This window comes from Epinephelus lanceolatus, chromosome 6, assembly GCF_041903045.1.
Source record: "Epinephelus lanceolatus isolate andai-2023 chromosome 6, ASM4190304v1, whole genome shotgun sequence".
In the NCBI taxonomy this organism is placed as follows: domain Eukaryota; kingdom Metazoa; phylum Chordata; class Actinopteri; order Perciformes; family Serranidae; genus Epinephelus; species Epinephelus lanceolatus.
Window position 1 is genome coordinate 19,878,540 of NC_135739.1, and position 23,824 is coordinate 19,902,363.

The 23,824-nt window shown below is 43.6% G+C and overlaps 1 protein-coding gene across 1 annotated transcript in view; it reads left to right on the forward strand.

Moving 5' to 3' along the window:
* Positions 1–19,209, forward strand: part of insrb (insulin receptor b) — a 98,756-nt gene extending 79,547 nt beyond the window's left edge. Inside the window, exons 5-23 of the mRNA XM_033621691.2 lie at positions 3,773–3,912; positions 4,095–4,239; positions 4,343–4,557; positions 5,910–6,036; positions 7,479–7,729; positions 8,434–8,601; positions 8,723–8,921; positions 10,700–10,832; positions 11,313–11,466; positions 12,292–12,440; positions 14,507–14,663; positions 14,794–14,890; positions 15,075–15,142; positions 15,277–15,506; positions 16,053–16,163; positions 16,279–16,441; positions 16,545–16,674; positions 16,769–16,903; positions 17,551–19,209. Of these exons, the coding sequence (XP_033477582.1) occupies positions 3,773–3,912; positions 4,095–4,239; positions 4,343–4,557; positions 5,910–6,036; positions 7,479–7,729; positions 8,434–8,601; positions 8,723–8,921; positions 10,700–10,832; positions 11,313–11,466; positions 12,292–12,440; positions 14,507–14,663; positions 14,794–14,890; positions 15,075–15,142; positions 15,277–15,506; positions 16,053–16,163; positions 16,279–16,441; positions 16,545–16,674; positions 16,769–16,903; positions 17,551–17,905 (3,127 nt within the window). The 3' untranslated portion in view covers positions 17,906–19,209. The remainder of the gene's footprint in view (positions 1–3,772; positions 3,913–4,094; positions 4,240–4,342; positions 4,558–5,909; positions 6,037–7,478; positions 7,730–8,433; positions 8,602–8,722; positions 8,922–10,699; positions 10,833–11,312; positions 11,467–12,291; positions 12,441–14,506; positions 14,664–14,793; positions 14,891–15,074; positions 15,143–15,276; positions 15,507–16,052; positions 16,164–16,278; positions 16,442–16,544; positions 16,675–16,768; positions 16,904–17,550) is intronic.
* Positions 19,210–23,824: the final 4,615 nt, after the last annotated feature.

Sequence of the window (23,824 nt, forward strand, 5' to 3'; positions counted from 1 at the left end):
GAACCATTTCATGATATGAAAAATAGTATACTTACTACGGTAATATTATAGTGCATGTTCTAAGCATGTACATGTGTTCTTCATTTGGATATATTCCCTCTGTGTCTGTCTTGTCTCTTCAGACAGGTAGCTGCGCTCTCTTGACATTTGGCTGTCACAAACATCTACTGAAAAGACTTTGCTCATCTTTCCTGGACCCTGTGACAGCACAGTCGTACAGCTGTGTGTGTGTGTGTACGTGTGTATGTGAGTGAGTGAGTGAGTGAGTGCACTTGGTCTGGTTCTGCCAGGCCCGGGCCCGACACCAAACCGAGCGTCAGCTGCGGCCTCTGTAGATGGTTCTAGCAGACCCTGGAGCCCGAGTCACAGAGTTCAGCCGGACACAGATAAACACTGTCCCTTTAAGAGCTGCCGTTGGACCCAGCCTGTCTGCCTGTGTGTCTGTGTTTTTCAGTACAACGGCCCAAAACATTCTCTCTTTCTACACTGCAACTAGAGCATTACTTTTGAGAAGCTGAATACACGATTTTCCATGTGGGAGAAAGAAAGAGACACACAGAATATCCATGGTTTTTTTTTGTTTTTTTTTCTCACTGTTGTTTTGAGAGATCGTTACAGTGTGTTTCCACTCACCCAGAAGTCATAGAGGGGAAACAATGATTTGGCTTCTGATTGATGTGAATTATTAAGAGCTTGATAAGATGGAAACTAGGAGAAGCCAGGTGTGTAATGGATCATTTGGCTCTCTCTGGGTGGGTAGGAAAGGCCAGACAAGGACCAAAACAACACCCCTGGGACTCAGTGTTTCATGTCACCATGGTGAATGGCGTCTATAGCACGGCCTGTCTGTTTAGGGGGAAAGTAGGGGCACAATTTCGGTAAGACTGTGTGTGTATGTGTGTGTGCTTCCTGGAGAGGGGGATTATAATAAGAGTTGCATAAACATAGAATTAAGTCGGGGTGAGCTTACAAATAGCAGTTCATGCAGAGCTTGCATGGTCCCCGCAGCGAACAACAGCATCCTTTGTTAGCTGCTCCCCGGGCACAGGGGCTGCTTTAAAAAGGTGCCTGTTAAGGCTGCTGTTTGATGTCATTGTCTCCTCTACTTTGAGTTTTGAAACCCTGATTGGACTGCTTCAGAATCCATTCTAGTGAACCCGTGTCATCCCCCTGCCCTCGTCTCATTTGTGGATGCATTTTTCAAGAAAACATCATTTTGACTCAGCTTTCTTGAGCAGCGCTCTGAAAAAACGTAGGTGGGTGGGGGAAGCTATCACTCAGTGGTGTTAGGAGCAATATGTTGAGGTTTCGCAGCCGACCAACCAAAAAGCGGCGTTTAAGTTTATGTCTGAGGCAGACCTTTGTGGTTAGGGATGTCAAAGCTGGAAGTGGAATTAAAGAGAGGGATTATGTTCTTTCGAGAGGGCTTCAAAAAAAAAAAAGTGCTCATTTGTGAATGAAGCATCGGGTCCCTTTTCTCCGCGTGGCGTGTACCCGGCTGCTCGCTAGACAAGGCCTGCCTTTTGTGAATGAATTTCCTGAAAGGCAGCACTATCAAGGCCTCATTACTCAGTGTATGTGTGTGTGTATGAGATTATGTGCACAAGCACATGTTTGTAGGGAGAGGACGCCACTCATGGAGCTGAGAGAGAGAAACAGAGGAATGCCTGTTGGGAACTGCAGCTGGTGTTTCAGTCATGTTGTTTTTGTTGTCTGTGATTGTGCTCCGTGTGTGTGTGTGTGTGTGTGTGTGTGTGTGTGTGTGTGTGTGTGTGTGTGTGTGTGTGTGTGTTGTATGTGCGACAGACGTAATTGAAGCAAAGGATGCGTACGCTTTCTCCTCTATCCCCCAGTGCTAATAAAAATGAAGGAGGCTCAGATGTGGATGAGAGATTGCGTAATCTAATTCAACTCCTAAAAGCCTATGGATTCATTATGGGACTTATCAAATTAATTGAGAGAATTATACAGATTCACCTCTGAATACATCAGCTCATTCATTCAATTGCAAGGCTCTGTTTGATTGTCTCTCTTTTGAGAAACTGTACGTTCAGTGTTGCTGATATTTAGTTAGTTGTTGTAGCAAAAACTTCATACATCTTGCTCCCACATTGGTTATTAGAAAGTTGAGAAAGTGAGTTGTGTTCTTACATTGTGCCAAACATTTCCAACAATGTTCAAATCCAGAGGAATCTGTTATTAATCATTCGGTCTGTGGCGTCACATCCCCTTTATGTTGTCTGCAAGAAGCTGTCATGAATTGATTTGTTATCCAGCTTTAAGTCTTAGCGCTGCTGTGAAACTGCGCCTATTTAGGGCAACAAAAAGTTCGTCTTGAGTGCGTCGGTACAATGGAAAATCAAGAGAGGATAAGCAGAAGAAATACCTGCACACCTCTTTTGTGGCTGTCCAGCTCAGTGGAATTGGTGTGCGGGTGTTTCTTCTGCTATCCTCTCTTGATTATCCAGCCACATTTTGCAATACACTCTTTAGATCTTGGTCATTTTTAGCTATATGTTTAAACAGATGAAGGACGTTCGTCATCAGACGTCTGGAGCTTAAGTTATCAGAGAAACATCTGATCAAACGTTAGCGGTAGTTCGACTTCAGCTCTACCAAACTGTGTCAGAGAAACACTGATTGTTAACATGAAACTGCTCCATTGAGTGTTTTTACCGGTTTAAATCACCAGGTCTGGTTGTTTTGGAGAATCAGAGACCTCTCTGGATAATTCTGTTCCCAGTAAAAACCTCTTGAACATTTTGATCTTAAGTTATCAAAGAAAAAACTGAGCACAAATTAGCAGGTGCTGGGCGAGCAGCCCTACTTGACGAGGCGAACAGCCTCAGAGAAGCACTGATTTTTGACCTGAAACTGCTTTATTCGGTGTATTTTCTGGTTTTAACTACCTGGTCCATTTGTTTTTGAAAGGAGACCTCTGTGGATGTTTTGGCTCCTGGTAAAAACAATGAGACTAAAGGAATCCTAACAGGGAGAAACTGCAATGATGGCTTTGTTCTGCCTTTTGTGAATGTTTTGACTGCTCCTACTCCTAGCTGCAGAAAGTTACATAATGTAGGTTTAATACACATATTTGTTTTATTTGCTCTTTATAGAAGGCAGAGGACATTCAGAACAAAACAAACTCTAAACATAAAGACAGATCACTACCTGGACATCAAAATCCAAACAGATTCCAGCTAGTAGGAGAAATGTATCCCAGTTAAACTCCAATAAACAGATTCAGCCCTGTTTAAAAATGCCATGTCATCCCCAGTCCCCAACCCACGCCACACCAGTACATCACTTAGCATTCCTGCCTCATACCATTCAGTTCTGCGTCATTCCTGTTCTGAAATCTGCACACGGAAGCATTTGTGGGTTTTTTTTCTCTCTCTGAAAAACCAGTTTGTTGTTTACTTCTATTTAAGGCACTACTATTAAATATTACTGTGCTCTTCTCAGTGTCCTGACACTAAGTTTAGCGTGTTTGAAATGATTGTGACATCAATTGTCAGCTCTTAGTAACATCGCAGCCTCTGGGTTGTTTTTTAGCTTTGGAATATTTCGAGCACAATGATCCCTTTTTGAATAAACTCGTGTTATGATCTCACTTATCTGTTCTGATCTGCACCAATAAGATTCTCTGCCCACTGTATCATCAGCCACTAATTACTGCATTAACACACAAGTTTTTTTTTTTTTTTTAATGTCTGTGTGTTGATGACTCTAATCTGTTTGTACCTCTTTCTTTTTCTGTCTGTCTGTGTAGGTTGACCTGTTCGCCATGTGCAGGCCTGTGTCCTAAACTGTGTGTGGGGAACAAGACGATCGACTCTGTAACTTCAGCCCAGGCTTTGAGAGGCTGCACTGTTCTGCACGGCAACATGATCATCAAGATTCGAGGAGGAAGTGAGTACTACTACACCTCAGCACCTGCTAGGCCTCATGTAGAGGCTCTGGTTCGCACACTGTGCCTGTCTCCTCCCTCCATCCAGTCAGTATTTCTGTAGCCATATAGTTTAAGTCTATCCACCTGTGCATTCAAACGTGTGTTTGTCTGACTGTATGACCAAATGTCCGTCTTCTTGCAGACAACATCGCAGCTGAGTTGGAAGCTAGTTTGGGCCAGCTTGAGGAAATCACCGGCTACCTGACTGTTCGCAGAGCCTACGCCCTGGTCTCCCTCTCCTTCCTCCGCAAACTGCGTATCATTAGGGGGGAACATCTTGAGGGAGAGTAAGTCTTCTCCCCCCTCCTTTCCTTTCTTCTCCAAGTTCAGACATTAAACTAAACATTGTGTGTTAATTTTTCTTGTCTACCTTCCCTCTGTCTCTTTTAGTACCTTCGCCTTCTATGCGCTTGACAACCAGAACCTGCGTGAGCTGTGGGATTGGTCTAAGCACAACCTGACCATCCAGCGTGGTCGTATGTTCTTCCACTACAACTCCAAACTTTGCATGTCTGAAATCAAAAAGATGGAGGAGGTAACGGGAACCAAGGAGCGCAACCAAAAGAACGACATCGCTGTACGCACCAACGGGGACCAAGCCTCCTGTAAGATCGCCAGATTGCCGAACTTGAGATTGTCATTTGGTCTTCGCCACCTTATGCCAGCTGATTATATTTATCTTAAAATTTTGTAGATGATCTAAATCTGCTCTAGATTTGTCTGTACTTGTAACTTTGTTTTTGCCACCTCAGCATTGCTCTTTCTGGCTTTTAAGGCTGAGAGTACAGGGCTTGACGCTAACTTTTTTCCCAAGGAGCACATGTGCTCCTAAGTTGAAAAAGTAAGGAGCGCACAAAGAACTTTAGGGGCACAATATAAATTAATCAAATAATGTGTTTTCCGTAATAAACGTGATGCAAATAGACATTTACAAGCAAAATTATTTAATGAATTTGTATACGAAATGTACAGAAAGGTAAAATCATCAAGTTTTGAAAAAGTATTGCAATTTAATTTTGTCTTTAATGTTATTATCCTATATATATTATCTTTGCAATATGATTATCTTATATAATGTTATTACTATCCTAAAACATTCTCCAGGTCCTCTGAAACTCTGCAGGACTTAAGCCTCTTTCACACAGAGCTTTCGCGGCACCCACCACGGGGTAGGGCGCAGAGGACAGGATTTGGGGGAGTACAGGCTCGTTCAGGAGCTACAGCTCCATGGTGACCGCTTTCGGGTCTACTTCAGGCTCTTCTCTGCTATTGGATGCGCGGCGCCAAGGTGTCGTCACAGCGCGTTGCGGTGAAATTAAAAAAAAATTCAATTCGAGCGCAGGCTGGCGGCGTGCGCCGCTCAGCTCGGCGGCAGAGCGGTAGCACATACACAATGAATGGGTTCGTCAGCGGAGGTCTGCGCTTTGCGCGCTCTGTGTGAAAAGGGCTTTATTTCCACCCTGCCCAGCAGTGGTACCGTGGCGAACGGTCCCTAAAGACCTCTACACATGATCAGCTGTAAAACTGCTTTGTGCTGGCTGTCCCATTGTTTGTCTATGGAGAGGGCAGCAACGCCTGACAAAGCGGCACCGCTACCCTTGGCGTCGCGCACGATATTCATTGTGCCGACAGTGGCTTGGAAAACCGCCCATAACCGTGTCACACGGGGAAGAGGGAAGGCGGCTGGAGTTCCTCCAACATTTGCGGTTAGATTATCATATTTTTTTATTGACAAAAATATAGGCTGCTTCGGCTGATTTTTTTATGCGCACATGTGCCCCTAAATATTTTTTACAGTTCACACACACCTATTTTTAGTCGCAAATGCGAGTGAAACGCTCGCACTGTCGAACCCTGGAGTACATGTTGTTGTTCGTGCAGAAGTGCTGTTTGATGTTCTGTTCATTAGCTCTTCTACCAAAGGCATGTGCTGAGCACCATCTGTTTCATTCCTTAGGTGAGACCAAGTTGCTTGAATTCACCGTGATCAAGACCTCATCAAACATGATTATGTTGAAGTGGGAGTCCTTTTGGCCCTTAGACTTCAGAGACTTGCTGGGCTTTATGGTTCTCTACAAAGAGGCGTAAGTATCTGACAGAAGTCCTGGGATTTTCCCATACCATTGTATAAAACGTACCAATGTTTATAGCAAAATAAAATGAGAGTGAGCAAACATTACAGTTGGCCTTGTTGGCAAGATTCAGTCGGTCCAACAGGTCCTGTTGTTAGCTGGTTTTCTTCTTACATCAGTGGTGGAACATTTATGTTTATCATTCCCTTTAAACCTGAAATTAAGGGCCCTAAAACACCAAGTTGACAGTCAGCCGTTGGTCAATGTTGGGCTTTCAGTGAGCATCCTTCCGCTAGTTTTCAAGGTGTCCCGCACCGTTGGCTCTAGTCGGCTTTTTTCCGGTTGATTCAGTATGCTGAATCGGCTCTGATTGGCAGCACAGCTCAGTGTAAGAGAACAGAAATGGAATTGAGGAAAGTAAAGAACCAACTAAACTCAAGAGAGTGTGAGATCAAAACAAACTTTTTATATTTGAGTAGATTAAATTTTTAGCCAGTGAGATCTTTAGCAGAAAGAGTTCTTAATGTGTTACTCCTCACTACCACACAGTAAATATGATTTGTATGAATACAGTTATTTCCTCTTACACAGGCGCTGAACATATGTGCAAGTTGGCTGTTGACTGTAGTCTTTGCGGTGTGTTCAACTGCAACTTTTTGGCCAAGACACAGGCGTGGCCAGTGCCACTAATTCGTTGATTTCTCTTTGGCGTGATAAGGCCTTAATATTTTCTCAGGGATCCCACAAGGGTCAGTTCTTGGACCTTTGCTTTTTAATTTGTCCATATCCTATCCTATCATATCATCTACATGACACACAGCTGTATTCCGATGGTCTTAGTCCCAAAAGCATGCTTGTAAACTGTATCAGTATCAACGACTGAATGTCATGAACTCTTTACAGCTGAATAAAAACAAGGCTGAGATATTAGTAGGTTTGAAAAACCAGAGACGTATGTTTGTAAATGTTTTCATGCCTAGAATCACAGTCTCTGGAGTTATTTTGGACTCAACTCCGAAAGTCATGTCAGTAAAGTAACCAGTACGCCTTGTACTCACTTGAAAAAGACATCTAAAGTTAGAGGATGGTGACTCTCAGAGACTGGTTCATGTATTTATCTCAGCCAGGTTAGTCAGCTATTTTTGCTGCAGTACCCAAACAAACAATGTGAGACTCCAGCTTATTCAGACCACAGCAGTCTCACACGTACACAAAAACACTTTACTCCAGGAATTAAAACGCTTAAATTGCTCCCAGTTCAATGCAGAACCAGCCTCAAAATGCTACTTATATTTGTTAGAGCACTTGATGGTCGGCTCCAAAGTATATATGTACTAAAATGTGCCATATAAATAAAAATTGCAATGCTTTACCTTGCCACATTATTTTCATTGGTACTTCTCACAGTTAAATTAAAGTTGTTGATCCATTCTCTCTATCTTTCTTTGCTCCAGGCCATATAAGAACGTGACAGAGTTTGATGGACAGGACGCGTGTGGCTCAAACAGCTGGGCCATCGCTGATGTTGAACCTCCGAACCGTTCCACGGACAACAAGAAAGCAGAGGATCCGGGGCACCTGATCCGACCTTTGAAGCCCTGGACCCAGTACGCCATTATGGTCAAAACCCAACTGTCTGCATCTGACGAGCACCAGGTGCATGGAGCCAAGAGCGAGATCATCTACGTCCGCACCAATGCCTCCAGTGAGTTCCACCTGTTTTATCGAGACTATGTTCTCCGTTTACAACGTTGGATTTGATTAAGACTGTTTCAGTGACAGTGGAGAACATCTGACTTCACAACTGCACAATGAATAAATTAAACAGGATCACAATTTTTGGACTTTTAACTGTCTTGGCTAAAAGGTATCTGGTGGAGTTTTCCTGTTAACAAACGCAGTTATGTTCACATTTAGTCTTCCTCACTTACACGCATTTGGTCTGTCCTTGAGGCATAACAAACAGGCTGAATGCATTTCCTTCTTCATAAATCATTAGCAACATTTTTTGCTTATTTTAAACCCTGCATTGTATACATCCATGTTTGCTTGATAGCAAACTTCCCCCTCCCCACCTTTCCTGTCTGGGAAAACATCACTACCGCAATCATTTTATGCTCCGTTGTGATGATGATGAGGTAAACAGTAGGAATCCAGTGTTTCAAGTCAATCTGTTAGTAATGTATTCATGTTTTTGATTGGCCACCACAGAATCTTGTCGGATGACATAGGTTCAACTTTTTTACTGGACGACCCTGCAGTGGCACCCCTGCTGTGTCGCCAGGCTATCTCCATTCAAATAAATGAGGGGCTGCGTTTTTTACATGAGACTACAGTCAGTTTGAACGTGGCCTAAGGTCATACAACACCAATGCAGTCCTGACCGTTGTCTTTCTTCATCCTCCTCAGAACCCTCTGTGCCTCTGGACCCCATCTCCTCCTCCAACTCCTCCTCTCAGATCATCCTGAAGTGGAAGCCTCCCAACAGTCCCAATGGCAACATCACCCACTACCGCGTCATCTGTCGTAAGCAGGCGGAGGACAGCGACCTTTACAAGTTTGACTACTGCCTCCAAGGTCAGTATCTACAGGTTGATCCATTCAGATCCGTCCAGGCGACTGTTTTCAAACTAATCAGCTGCTGCTCACTTTACATTTGTTTGTCTGGCTTTCGCTCACGCCTGTTTCTCCTGCTCAGGGATGAAGCTGCCGTCTCGTACCCCGACCCACCTGGACAGCGAGGATGAGCAGAAGTGGAACCAGACGGATGAGCCTACGTCAGGGGGAAGGTGCTGCGCCTGCCCCAAGACAGACAACCAGCTAAAGAAGGAGCAGGAGGAGATTGAGTACCGCAAGACCTTCGAGAATTACCTCCACAATGAAGTCTTTGAGAGCAGGTACACATCCTGGATTGTAATTAAATCTCCATCCCAACACACCCCTTGTACATATCTCTTAGCCCTTACCTCTCTGTTTTGTGCATTCATGTTTAGGGATAGGGTGTCCCAACTCTTGTTGGGATAGAGGAGTAGGGCAAGATGTACATGCAACAAAAGAAACCCACATATGTATTCCTTCATTAATTAGGATTTAAAAATTACGATAAACATCATATTATCTTAGTTTAATGCCGTTTCAATGTATTATGGTCCTTTTCTTTACAAGCATAACAAAAGAAATCACTCAGTATGCTGATGTCTTGTTAGCAACTAGCTAGCTAGCTAACGTTACATTGTTATTGCTGATTTGTGCATGACAGTTCCACATTTTGTCATATTTCCATGTTGCACTTACCCCCTTTTTTATGGCACTTGATGCCCAAAATGCAATTTCAGTCCAACATCCAAGTTGCTGTGCTTGTTACCGCTCCTCTTATATTAGTGCAGACGGGCGGGGCAGCAGCATGTGTTACTAAAACATGCTTGTTACAGTGGCCACACTAAAGCCACACACTGAACAGCAGTTTGGTCACAACTTTTGATGAGCTTTGTTTGTTTAAAATGCCTTTATACATTAACATTACAGGATGTTTTTCTCACACCAAGCGTAACACCCAACAAGAGCTTCCTGTTTTGTTAGTTGCTGTTTGTGGCACTGCAGCAGCAACACCAGAGCCCCTCTATCCAGCCAAGACCCCATCACTCCTCTTTTGTCCCAGCCACCGTAATGTCCGTCTCAAAACAGCTCCGTGCCAACTCTGTCTCGTCCATCTGTGTGTGTGTGTGTGTGTGTGTGTGGTGTATGTAGACCCTTGTTTTTGTACAGGGCACTACTGTGGGGGGCTTAGGGTGGGAGGTGCTGATTGTCTGGGCCATGGTGCCCCTACCCTCTCCCCTGACACACACACACACACACAGTCTCTCCCTCTGCTTCCCTAGGGGAGTGATTACTGTGCCCATTATCATTCATGCCAGTCAGGGGAGCAGTCATGCAGACTGCCATTTGGACGCACACAAACACTCAAACTCAACACACACCTCAGCAGGATTTTGAACCCATGTTGTTGAATCGGCCAAGGTCAGCTCCATACACTGAAGTACACAGAGAACTCCCCGTGCTCTCTTTTCCCGTCACGCAAAGGGATGCAGGAAGCTTCTTATTTTTCTCCTACCTGAGAGAGCATTGGTTCAACATTAACTCCACTTCCCTGTACAGTGAGGGAGCGGCGTCACTGCAGCAGCTTGGGGTGAAGTGTTTTAATCAAGGACACTTAATTGTGGTTAGTTTTGAAGGAAGGAAGATAGTTAATTAATTTATAAACAAAGGTTCTACCTGTTCGTAAGTAGAGGTACACTGCAGGTCTTTTTTTAGGAGTCATGGCCTTTGTGGTGGACTTACACTCATAACAACTGAGAGTAAAGTGGGCTTGCTCATTGACACCACCCAGTGGTGAGGGTTGGTAGCTCCTCCAGCAGGGCAGTAGTGTGTGTGTGGATAAATGTCACGCAGTCAGACTTGTTGCACACTATAAAGGTTAGTGTTAGCAGAGGTCCTTGCTGGCCTCCTCCACACTGCTGCTCCATCTGCCAGGATCTGATTCACATGATATTCATCTGACTTATGTATTACTGTGTTTTGGCTTGTCTGAGAAAAACAAACTTTGCTTCCTTCAGGTTTTCAGTGGTATTTTACCTGACATCTGCTAACTGCTTTACCTGTTGCTCTGTTTCTCCAGACCGTCTCGTCGCCGACGCTCAGTGGGAGTTGCCAACGCCACCATTCCCTCTCTTTTCCTCACCACAGCCCCCAGTCTGGCATTAGGCTCCACAACAGCCACCCCTGAAGACGAAGACGAGGAAGGATCCAAGGTCTCAAACACTTTCGATTTTGTTTACAATACATAATTTTGTACATCATTTTTGTGTGAACTATGTGCTGACCATTTGCTGTTCCCCATTCTGGATTTCCAGTTTTAAGATGTGTATGTAAAATAGAAAAAAATGAATATTTATGGCATTAACAAGTTGCTCAAATCAGCGGAACCAGAAGTAAAAACTGTCCCCTGACAAAGAATGTATTTCCAAATCTGTAAATTCATTTTAACCTTGGCTTTATCCATGGTATTTATTTTACCTACTGATCATTAAAAGCATGTTTTGATTTTTGTCTGAAATAATGTCACAACCAGAAAGAAAGCAAAGGAAGAACATGTCCCTGTTCCTGAAAATGACATTCTTCATGAAACACTGACCATATTGTGCTCAAGTAAATATAAACTTGACTTGAATGTATTCATTAATCCATGACATTGTTGGAGTAGTCACATCTCTTTCATCCTCTCCGCTCAGGTGGAGCTGAAGGTGTTCTCAAAGGAGTCGACGGTCATTTCCAACCTGCACCACTTCACCAGTTACAAGATAGAGATCATGGCCTGCAACCATCCGTCAGACCTCAAACGCTGCAGCATGGCGACTTACGTCAGTGCCCGAACTATGCCAGAGGGTAAGACAAAATGCAGATCTCTCACTTGTATGTGCCTTATAACAACTTATACTGACACATGTTGACATTTCTAGGGCTCTACCGAATAGTTAAAAGCTTCATTCATAACGTTGACATTCAAATTCTTATCCACATGTTACTGCTGCACAGCTTTATTTTGTCAATTTATTATATTTGACCTAGGAAGTTCTGCACAGTTACAGATAAAGATTAGGCTACACTAATATTATTAGTATTGTATTATTTGCAGAACTACAAAATAAGACCTCAGAAGTCTCAAATAAATGTAGACAAGACTCTCATGATATCATATATTTATTCTTTGAGCACAGGCAGTCTAACAGTCCAATGCGTATGAACTCAAGGTCTTCATCAGGGTCTGAGAAACACTAATCAGACTAAAGTACATACCAGCCATGAATGGCGTTACTCCCAGCACATAAGGTCTATGTATATGGCTATGTATGATACATGACCAATGGAGGGCTCTCAAACAATAGCCTGGGACTTATACATGTTGACCTTCTTGCAGAAATGTGCCATATAGATAAACTAGACTTTTCATACATGCATACATGCTAAAGGAATATGTCTACAATAAGGTATAATCTCAATAAGAGATTCAGATTCAAGTAAATATAAATAAAACTTGGTACAACCCTAAAGATGTCCCTGCACATTAAGCATTTAGAAAGGCCACAGATGATCATCAGTTCACACGTGCACCCCCCAAAAACACAAATGTTGCCAGCTAACAACAATGTGAAAATGCAGTGTGTTATCCTGCACATGTTAAGTGTTTGTCTTTGTGTCCGATCCCTACAGAGAAAGCAGACGACATCCCAGGCCCTGTGACCCACGAGATAGTGACAGGCGAGCCTCCGTATGTGTTTATCAAATGGAATCCACCTCGCTCCCCGAACGGCCTCATCATCCTGTATGAAGTGTTCTACAGGAAGGTTGGAGACTCAGAGGTCAGTATCAACCATCACCCAACTCTCAGAGAGTGAGGATGCAGGAGAAAGGGAGAGGAAGGAGGTTTCCTAAACTGAAGGACACAGGAGTCAGGGAGGGAGAGCAGCAGCAAAAATGATGCTGATATGCACTGTAGGAAGGAGACATACAGGGCTCAAAGAGCAGACAGGTGCATGAGAACACATGGAGGAAGGTAAGAGAGGAAATGGAGAGAGATATGATGTGGGAAGACTCTGGGGAGAGGAGGCAGGCAGAAACAGGTTTGCTGTATACACTCAAATTCTGCTTGTTCCTTATATGGAGAGAAGAACAAAGGAAATATTTGTTTACAAACTCCCAATGCTTCCACTGTGTGTGTTGACGTTTTCTGCCGCGTGTGTTTGCATATTATTATTCCTGTGTGTTTGTGTGCATGAGTGCATCTGTGATGGCGGGATTCTTTAAGTGTGTGCGGCGGTGATGTTGTTGTTGTTGTTTACTTGCTGTAAATGTGAGAATTCATCTCTCATTGCTATTCATTGCTGCACTGCCTGACCCTAGGAGCCAGTAGCAGCTCTGTTACCATAGTGACAGAGGCAGGAAGGAAGACTAGAATGCAGTGGCAGAGATGGACTGGCATCTCAGACGACATCTCCTGCACTGCACTCAAAACACACTGCTGAAAACACTCCCTGCAGCTCACACACACTGATCTGGATTTATTTTAAAATCACATTTAGAGCATGTCAGAGGTTCAAGTTTATTGTTTTGTTTATTGCACAGTTGTGGCACATGGCAAGACTAGAAACACGTTTTTTTTTTATGCTGACGTCTGACTGACTGACTGTTTATTTGCCTACATGCTGAAGTTGTTAATATTCTAACACAGTGTTTTAGGTTTTCTTTTTAAAATATTAAGGAAGTTTTGGATTAATTTAATGTTGTGGAGGAGCAATATTAAATTTTCTTTTTAGAGTTAACCCAAAGCAGAGCTCAGACTGCAGGAGCTTTGGGCTGATTTATCCTCGATTCACCCCTCCTGACAGTCGGAAGAGAAAGCATTCTGGGACTATAAACAATACAGATGTTCGGCCTAGATTATCTGGTAGTGTGACAGGTTTACACATCCAGTCTTGAACCTCTCAAGCTGATCGCAGGATCATCACGGCTCCTGCAATCACATTAAATGTGTTTGATATTCAAGATTTAAAATCTGGATGATTACAATTATGATTACGTCAGTATGGAGCTGCTAACGTTTTTGCTAATTGTAGCCCTTGACGCTAACGTTGGCTAGCATACGACTTGACAGATATTAAATCTCAACTCCAGTTCTCGCTAAAAAGTTGACAATAAAAGCTGACTGCGTCTCCCCAACCATTTTCTCATCCAGACTTATTTTGTTTTTTGCTTTTGTTTTTCTAACTGCAAAGCATCATTCACATTGCAGCAAGTTGTCGCACCACGTCATACTACGTTTTGCTTAAATCAGCTTCCCATGAGATCACGTGAGGTGGTGCATTCATGCTGAAATTTCTCCTTATGTGTGTGATGCAACCCGATTTCAAAGTCAGTTTGGATATCAAACCCCTCAAGTCTGAACCAGGCTTAAAATTCATAGTATACATTTATATTGTGGCATCCTGAGGTAGTCGTGTAGGTATACCTCCAATCATGCATCGTGACGAAACACTCATGGACTTAGTTCTTATTTTATGTGTGTTGCTGCCTTTGTACTGGTGTTAACTGTGATCCAGAATGTTTCCAGTTTTTACACACTCACCAGTACATTATTGTTTTTTAATTATGAGTAAACCCAGTTAGATAATGCACTATCACTGATGTGCTTGCATGTTGTAGACTCTGGCTCTTGATATTGTCTTTACTCAGGACGTTGAATGCCACATAGCTCTTTCTTTAGAGGCTTTCTCTCATTTTCTAATTTTTAACCAAAGTAAAGTTTCTAGTGCAATTTTGAGCGTTTATAAAAGCATGAATCAGTTTAGAACATGTTTCTGTACGCTCTACATACTTATCATTATTCGTCATGATCTCTCGTGTTCAAGTGTTTTTGTTTTTGTTCCAGGTTCACACAGCGTGTGTGTCACGGCCAGCCTACCTCAAGTTTGGTGGCACGAAGCTTTCGCTTGTGCAACCTGGTAACTACAGCGTGAGGGTCCGCGCCACCTCCTTGGCGGGAAATGGCTCCTTTACAGAAACCACTTACTTCTTCATGCCCAATCGTAAGACTGGACGCTACATGTCTGACTTGAACTGAACTTGCATGCCATGCATCATTCACCTGTTTCTGGAGGTTCATAAACTGCTTTCATAATTGTTGAACTGACCGTTGCCTGTCTGTGTTTATTACAGCGGATCAAGGTTTAATTTGGATTGTGATGGGTCCAGTCATCTGCTTCATCTTGTTGCTGTTCGTGGGAGGTGGAGTCTTTGTGATCTTTAAGAAGAGGTAAGATCTTTGACTGTCTATCAGGATAATCCACCCTGATGGATACATAAACTGAGCAGATTACACCAAATGACATCAAAGAGGGAATGCTGCTTATTTTCTTTATAAACTTGTAGTGGGATTTGACGAAGGTCGTCTTATTACACTGTGCAGCGTCTCAGATGCTTTTTTGGTTGTGTTACAGACAAACAGAAGGGCCGACAGGACCTCTTATCGCCTCATCAAACCCTGAGTACATCAGCACCAATGATGGTAAGAGCTTCATAAAATAACAGCTAAGATTGGGAACACATTGTGCTTTAGCTCTGTATTTACAAAGACAAGCAGCACCTCATGACTATTTGTAAATGTCTCTTTTAATCTAAATGTAAATTTGTTGTGTGTAGTGTATGTTCCTGATGAGTGGGAGGTGCCCCGGGACAAGATCACGGTGCTCAGAGAGCTGGGTCAGGGCTCCTTCGGCATGGTGTATGAGGGAATCGCCAAGGACATCATCAAAGGAGACCCGGACACGCGCGTGGCCGTCAAGACGGTCAACGAATCGGCCAGCCTGCGAGAGAGGATCGAGTTCCTCAACGAAGCCTCCGTCATGAAGGCTTTCAGCTGTCACCACGTGGTACGACACTGCAAAATGCCCTTTCAAAGCGTTTCCTCTCACAGCCTCATCACTAACAGGCACAGCGGAGCAGCTATCCATACACTTGTGAATTACAGTACATTACAGCTTTCAGTCATGTTGCCGAAACCAGCGTGAACATGTATGACTCACAGAATCATGACTCGCTTGTTGTGTTGATGCTGCCATATTGACACACAGTGTGACTCCGAAAACAAATGTTCACACTTGGTAAGCAATTGTGCCTACCGATATTATTTCATTAAACAGCCTACTAAGCACCAATTAAATCGCCATATGTTGTGCTGTCAGCTTTAAAAATCATGTTGAGACGTGTGCAGGGGGGGAAGTTTTTATTATTTACCCACAGATGACGAGTGAGTCGACATAGTGGCAACATTTTATAAATGTGTTATCCTGTCTGCTCTGTTAACAGCAGGGATGTTTCTCTTAAAGGTGAAATTGTTGAAGATATTTTAACTGCACTGAGGTGAATTATTGAAGTGCGTATGACCATGTGTGTTCTTTTTATGTTTCTCTGTGTAGGTGCGACTTTTAGGTGTGGTGTCCAAAGGTCAGCCCACTCTAGTCGTGATGGAGCTGATGACCCACGGTGACCTGAAGAGCTACCTGCGCAGTCTCAGGCCGGACTCTGAGGTATGTGTCACAGATGCCCTGTCTCCTCAGGTGGAGGTAGTCATTACAGCTGAGGGAGGCTCAGCTCTGATATTTAAACACATCACTGACTGTATTTTTGTGTGCGGTTTTGTAGAACAACCCCACAGGCCGTCCACCACCTACACTGAAGGAGATGATCCAGATGGCTGCAGAAATTGCAGACGGCATGGCCTACCTCAACGCCAAGAAGTTTGTCCACAGAGACCTGGCAGCCAGGAACTGCATGGTGGCGGAGGACTTCACCGTCAAGATTGGCGGTACTGTGGCTTGTTTTTGTTTAGCTCCAGTTCATCTCAGTTACTTCTGTGTTATGGTGTGCAGTTAAGGTGTACTGAGCTCTCTCTCGCCTCTTTCTCATAGACTTTGGTATGACCCGAGACATCTATGAGACTGACTACTACCGTAAAGGAGGGAAGGGCCTGCTTCCCGTCAGGTGGATGGCTCCAGAGTCTCTGAAGGACGGAGTCTTCACTGCCCACTCTGACTGCTGGTGAGCCTCAGCAGCTGTTGTGTTGTCCTCACGTTCCTGATCACATTACTGGTGCCTTCGATCACACGTGGTTGTGTGTGTGTGTGTCTTGCAGGTCGTTTGGCGTTGTGCTGTGGGAGATCAGCACGCTAGCGGAGCAGCCTTACCAGGGTTTATCCAACGAACAGGTTCTAAAGTTTGTCATGGATGGAGGATACCTGGACCGGCCGGAGAACTGCCCCGAAAGGATGTGAGTAAATTCAGTCAATCAGGCACCTTTGGGCACCTCGAGCTATATCTTGTCTGGATAATGTGTTCTCTGGGGGACACCATCATATACACCACCAAAACTAGGGCGACATACACTCACAAACGGCCCCACATTGACGAACGTCCGATGGTGGGCTTGGTGTGTGAGGGACCTGAGAGGTTTCCACTGTACTTTATATACTATACTGATCGGTTCAGCACACAGGAGATAATTTGATCTCTGTAACATTTTTCAGGATGCTTCTTCAGCAGATACATACTTTGTACTTGAGAGAAAAAAAACATTTTAAACCTCTTGCATCAGACAACAGCAATATAGTGTCAAACAGTAAACCTGAGGTAGTTTCCCAATGCTCCCTGCTGCGAAGATTGCTACTGTGCCCTGTACACTTGTATCACTATCTGAAATGTCTATATACCTTTATGTTGCATCAAAAGCTACACATTATGTCTCAAGGGGCCTAGTCTGTGTCTGGAAAAGTTTTCAGTAAGTCTCCTATACCTCTATTTTTGAGCTGTCCCAGGGAGGTGAATGCTTAATTAAAGGAAATGAATGAATTATTTGGGTAAGACCCGAGGTCTGCAGTAAAGGTTTAAAGCTCTGTGTCTCTTCATCCCCTCCCCCAGGCACAACCTAATGCAGATGTGCTGGCAGTACAACCCCAAGATGCGGCCGATGTTCCACGAGATCATCGAGATGCTGCGGGAGGACCTGCACCCGTCGTTCCAGGAGGTCTCCTTCTTCTACAGCGAGGAGAACAAAGTCCCAGAGACAGAGGAGTACGACCTGGACCTGGACAACATGGAGAGCATCCCACTGGACCCGTCGTCATACTCCCAGAGAGAGGAGAGCTTAGGCAGGGACAGCGGGCCCTCGGTGGCCCTCAGGGGGAACTATGAGGAACATGTCCCCTACACACACATGAATGGTGGCAAGAAAAACGGACGAATCTTATCGTTGCCCAGATCCAGCCCTTCCTAACATTTCCTGTTTCCTAAAAAGAACTCGTTTAACCCGCCCTTCCCATCCTTCTTTCTCTTCCAGTCCATTTTCTTCTGTATCATGTTCCTTTCATCATTTTCTAATGATTTTCTTATTCTTGGAGAAGCCCTTCAAAAAAAAAAAAGACACACAGATCTCAGGACTTTTTATTTTCTTCCTCATGGCTGCCGCACACAGGCAAGCAAGAGATGCAAACATGGTGTAACACTTTTTTAACTTCCTCCACAACACATCGGACTTTCTATTACCATATTACCTATCTATTGTTTTTTTGTTTTTTTTCACTATTGCCACGTTTCCAGGACTCCTCGTGACGGAAACACAGATAAAAAAAAAACTGTGAACACAACAAACCTTAGACAACCAAGAAGGCTGCTTTTGCTCAATCTCCTCAAGACTTGTCCCTCCTTCTCTCCCCACCAATCTGCATTTCCACATTTCTGTGCTTTGTTTTCTCTCCAAGTGAAATCTTGTTACTCAGATAGTGGCCTTTTTGTATGTGGCCTATAAACAAAGAGAAGTGTCTATCAGCGCTTACACTAATTTCCTTTTTTGAACAATGACTTAATCAGTTTGGAACGGTGGGATGACTTTCAAAGACTTGATCCTAGAACAAACATTTATTCCTAGAGGAATGTTTTCTTTTTGTTTTCATTTTGTTTTTGTTCTGCAGAATTCCAAACTACACACAGATTCATCGGGTGTTTGGTGAATAGTTTTAATTTATTTGCTTTTATTGTATTTTCTCTCCTCTTTTCCTCTTCTCTTTCTCAGTTTTTTTTCTGTGTCCTCACTATATGGCTGAAGGATATTTAAACAGTTAAGAATTGGACAAAAGAGTTCCTCAGACTGACCAATAGCTGCTGCTTTGATATATTTTAGTGGGTATAGAAATATATAAATATATATAATATATATAGTATATATGGAATATTGGCATTTATGTGCCAGTATTTTATATATAATATATGACATATTGATGTTTTTTGTAAATAGTTCATATTTGTAATATTTTTCATCAGAAGCTTTGCTAGCGTTTTGTTTTGCCGGGTTTTTCTTTCTGGGTTTTTTATTTTTAATTCTCTTATTTTTATAGCCCCAGAAATCACACTAATCTACCATCAGTGCTCTCTGTGTCTTAGGCCTCCTGTCCCCCGTGAGTACTCTCGCTCCATGCGGTTGGGAAAGGAGGAAGCCCCGAAATATTGTCAACTCACTGCATCATTTTTTTTATAAACCTTGTTCCCACTGAGAGCTGTCAATATTTAGAGGCAACTTTACTACTACAACAAAACAAAAAATGAAATAACCAAAAAAAAAAAAAAAACGAGCTTTATAAAAGGGGAATGAGGTCTTTCTAGGTGGAAGTGCGCCTGATGTGTTTGTCTCCGTGTCTGCTGTCTCTCTGGTCAGATCACGCTGGAGCTGAGGTCTGTTAGTGTTTGTTATCACAGGTTTATTATATCGTTGTGAAGTTAGAGAGCGTGGAGAGCTTCGCCCGGTGATTGTACTTCCTTATGTTGGCGTAACAGCGATGGCTTTTCAGTTGTGTCGGTGCTGCTCGGATCAGGGCAGGGAGGGGAATTAACAACAGCTATCGGCCGAGTGCAGGTGAAGTGGAACAATGAGGCCCTCTTTTTTTTAACTTATTTTTTTGTCTGTTTTATGACCAGCACTAAACACCCTCATGATTTACATCAGAGAGCGGTAGCATTCTCTTCATCTGACCTGAGATCTGGCACAGGTCAGGACCTCAGTGTTAGAAGGAAGGTTCTATTAAACTCACACATTGCGGTCCCATCACACTGACTACGTTTACTTGCACACTAACATGCCCTTATTTTTTCAGAATAAGACAGTATTCTAAATTTGATGTGGTCATGTGAACAGCATATCCCATTTGGATATGGGTAGCATATTCCGGTTAAAGACGCGGGATATGCTGGTATAATTCAGGTTTTAGGAGCATTCTTTGGACATGTATGCAGTGTATTCAGAATATGCATCACAATTGGGATTTTTACTGCAGTTTACAACACACAGCTTCTGTGTGTTGTACACAAACCAACAATTTGCATGGCTGTGAAGTAGAGGTGCATGCCCAAAAGTAAATCCCACATTTCCGTTCCAAAGGAAAAACACACCTACTTTTAAACATTATGAAAACTGGTCGTTAGCATTGTCGCCTCACAGCAAGAGGTTTCGTGGTTCAAACCCTTCTGTTTGGAGTTTGCATGTTCTCCCCGTGTCAGCGTGGGTTTTCTCCGGGTACTCCGGCTTCCTCCCACAGTCCAAAGACATGCAGGTTAATTGGTGACTCTAAATTGTACCTGGTGTGAATGTGAGCATTAATGGCTGTCTGTCTATGTGTCAGCCCTGTAATAGTCTGGCGACCTGTCCAAGGTGTCTCGCCCAGTGTCAGCTGGGATAGGCTCCAGCCCCCCCGCATCCCACCACCGGGATAAGCGGTTGAGGAAAATGAATGAGAATAAGGGCAAAAATCAGAGTAGTTTGTGCATGTAAACGTAGTCACTGTCATTCAGTTGGGTTCGCTCTGCACCACACACACCACCCGCACGCTCTCTGCCTCCTCACTCTTCCCGAGGCTTCCCATTGGCTGCCCAAGTCACTGCTCAAAATCAGGGCTGTTGGAAATTTCCACGTTTTGTGGTTGAGGGGCTGGAGAGAAATGCGGAAAGTTCCAACTGTGTTCAGAGTCCGCAGCAGGTAGTGGAGAGAGGGGCAGTCTCTCTCTCTGTGTCTCTCTGAGAGTGTGTGAGTGATTTGCTAATCCTATTATTCTCTCTGCTATCACATGCAGTTAGGCGGCCAGGACACGGTGTGCAGCAGCTATTTCACTCAGGTCTGACATTCCAGGATTTAGTTGGAACTGCTCGTTCCCTCACCCCCCCTCCACCCCCCCTCCAACCCCACCCACCCTCTGTTTTGCCTGCCTGCTGGCAAAGCTGATACCATCACCACACCCCATCAGATTCACAGCACACATGAAAGACTTTGTTTTTCCTACTTAGAAATTGAATATTTGAAGTTTGTCCCTCCTGCCGGGAATCAGAAACATTCCTGTCGACCGAACCGTCACACAAAGCTACAGAGAAGTTAGTCGTCCTCATTGCCGACATCTCGTCGTGTCTCTTAAGATCATTAATTCACTCTGACCTTCACTCAGAACCCAAAGGCCGTCAGAGTTTCACAGCAGATCCTCCGCTCCTCTCTCAGTGCAGTCAGTGACGTGGGAGGTGATTGTGAGCAGACTTTTTTTTTTTTTTTTTTAATTTTTCTGGACACACAGACCGGTGTGGTTGCCAATCCAGCCGAACAGCATTCAGCACTTATAGTATAGCCAAAGTGTTGGCAGCTTTCTGTCAACAACCAGAACCCACAGAATCAGAGTCAGAGAAAGCAGAGAAGCTGCCTCCATATTTTACCAGTGCCTTCTCAAACCCAGAGCCACGTCCAGGCTAGTTACATCGGCTAGTAACACACACACTTACACACACACACACACATACACAGGCCTCTGTGCTCTCTCTGTATTTCTTCACATGAGGCAGGAGAGGCGTAGAAATCGAAGCTGCATCTACATTTGTGTTTGTAAGGTTACAACTTTGTTCTTAGCTGGAGAAGCAGAAGTCTATGGGGCAGGGTTTTTTTTATTATTATTTTATATTTTTGGTTTCAGCTTGTTGCCAGCGTAAGGTTTGAACGCTGACGTTCACCTCGTGCTTTGGCGGTGACACTGTGGATTGGCCAGAGTCTGTGCTGTCGTGCACTCAGAGGTGCCCGAGGTTATGATGTAGATTTTAGCTAATTATACAGAGGAACTACAATCTTGGGCTTTTGTACTTTGTAAATAATCTGTGACATAGTTTGGAAAATAAAAGCAGAAAAAAGGTATATTAAAAAAAAAAAAAAAAAAAAAAAATCTGAAGCCCGTCAGTTTTGCGTACATGACAGAAAAACGGTGGACCTCAGCTGTGTCGCAGTTCCACACTATGTACTAAAACGAAATTGTTATCTTAATACTAAACTGTTTTGGCAGTACATCTTTGAGTGTACTTAATTTCCCAGTACGAACACACTACATACTCAAAACCCAGTTAGAGTTAGTATGTAGTATGGAATCGGGACACGGCTCTCATCTCCACCTCGACCTAGGTTGCTTATCTTGTGGTGGTGTTCACACGCATATGCAATTTTTAATTAAGATGGTGCCCATATCTTTGAAATACCAGATATTTATTTTATTATGATCATTGTCATTGTATAAGAAGAACACAGTTAGCTTTTTAGTGGAGCGTTTTTGAGAGTGGAGCGATGTAAAAGCCTAGTTTGTTATTGTACAGGTGGAGTAGCTGGTGACGAGCAGCAGGAGTTAGTTAGTTATTTAGTTAGTTAGTGAGTAAGTAATTGTCGTCGTCTTTGTGTTTTGGCCAGAGTCTACCTCAGTGCATATGGAGGAATCAGTCTAAAGAGCCTAAAATCATCCCCGTCAGTCTCTCAGTATCCCATAAAGTCAAATAATATCACTTTCTCTAACATTACCAACACTGCTGATGAATTCCTTTCCCCCCTGTGGTGTATTAACTCCCTCTGCCTCCTCTCAGTTTTCTCTTCTTCTTGTGTCCCGGGGGAAGCTGCCATCGACCCCTGCAGTATGTGGATATTGTTGGGAGCATCATTTTTTTGCCCTTTTCTGTTGTTAAATGTCTTGAGTGTAAAGCTGCAGTCATCTGTGTAGAGTCTAGGGATATGCTTAGTATCCCTCTCCTCATGATTTTTACCCTCAGCACTTATTAAATGTGGAACATGAGGCTGTAAATTGACTTTATCGACACTCTATCCTTCTCATAGTTGCTATACAGTTTATAAAATTACTCACAAGAGGCCTCCCCTGGGCACTGGAAGAAGCAGCAAAGCTTTGTTGTGTGTGTGTGTGTGTTCCCCTTTTCTGCATACACCAATCATCTGGACTGTATGTTGTAGTGGCTGTACTGGTTTCTGGGGATGTGACATTAGCATGAGTCAAAAAAAGAGCGTCTCTTGACTCTCTGTGCATATCTGTGATCACCTACATGCAGCCACGGCTCAGCCCTGGACCCTCATGCTTTTTAACAAAAAAAAAAAAAAAAAAAAAAAATCACATCTAGACTGAACCTGTTGTCTGGCAGAAAGCCCTACTCTTCTTCTTCTTCTTCAGTCTGTCGATCTGTTTCTTTGTGGTCAAAACAGTTAGCTCCCACGTCTCCTCCAGTCGTTGTCGGTTGATTTGTCTGTTTCTCTGTTCTGATTTTTTTTTTGTTTTGTATGTATATTTTTTCTACTGTGAATATCAAGAGATGACCTTTATTTTCTGTCAATGCCATGGATTGGGTCTGTTTTGGCTGATCAGGACACTGATGTCTGGGCTGGTTAAAAAGTTTTAAAGAGGAGCCCCCCCGCTCTGCAAAGGAAAAGAAAAAAAAGCTGGACTGGGACAATCCTGTGTGCCATAAGAACTATTAAACAGACATGAAATCTAGATTGTAACTTTTTGTCTCAGGGAGGCGGCCTGATGCTTTGTGGTTGGAGGATAAAGAGGACGAGGAGGAAGAAGAGCTACCTACCTACCTTTTATCTACTCTGACTGAAGCGCAAGTTCTCAGCATCCTTGCAAAAAGCAAAATGGTGATGATAAGTCCAAGGACAAGTTTTCAACAACAAAAACCCAAACACCCTTTTGTCATGAATCTGAAACCCTTCTGCCCCCCCTTTGAAGATAATCAGGAATCCTCCTCTATGTCTGGCGTGATGTGGTTTGGACTGCCCTCTAGTGGTTGGATGGGAGCGTTGCAGGTCAGGGGTGGCAAAGCAAACAGGGCCACCGACCCATAGTGCCTT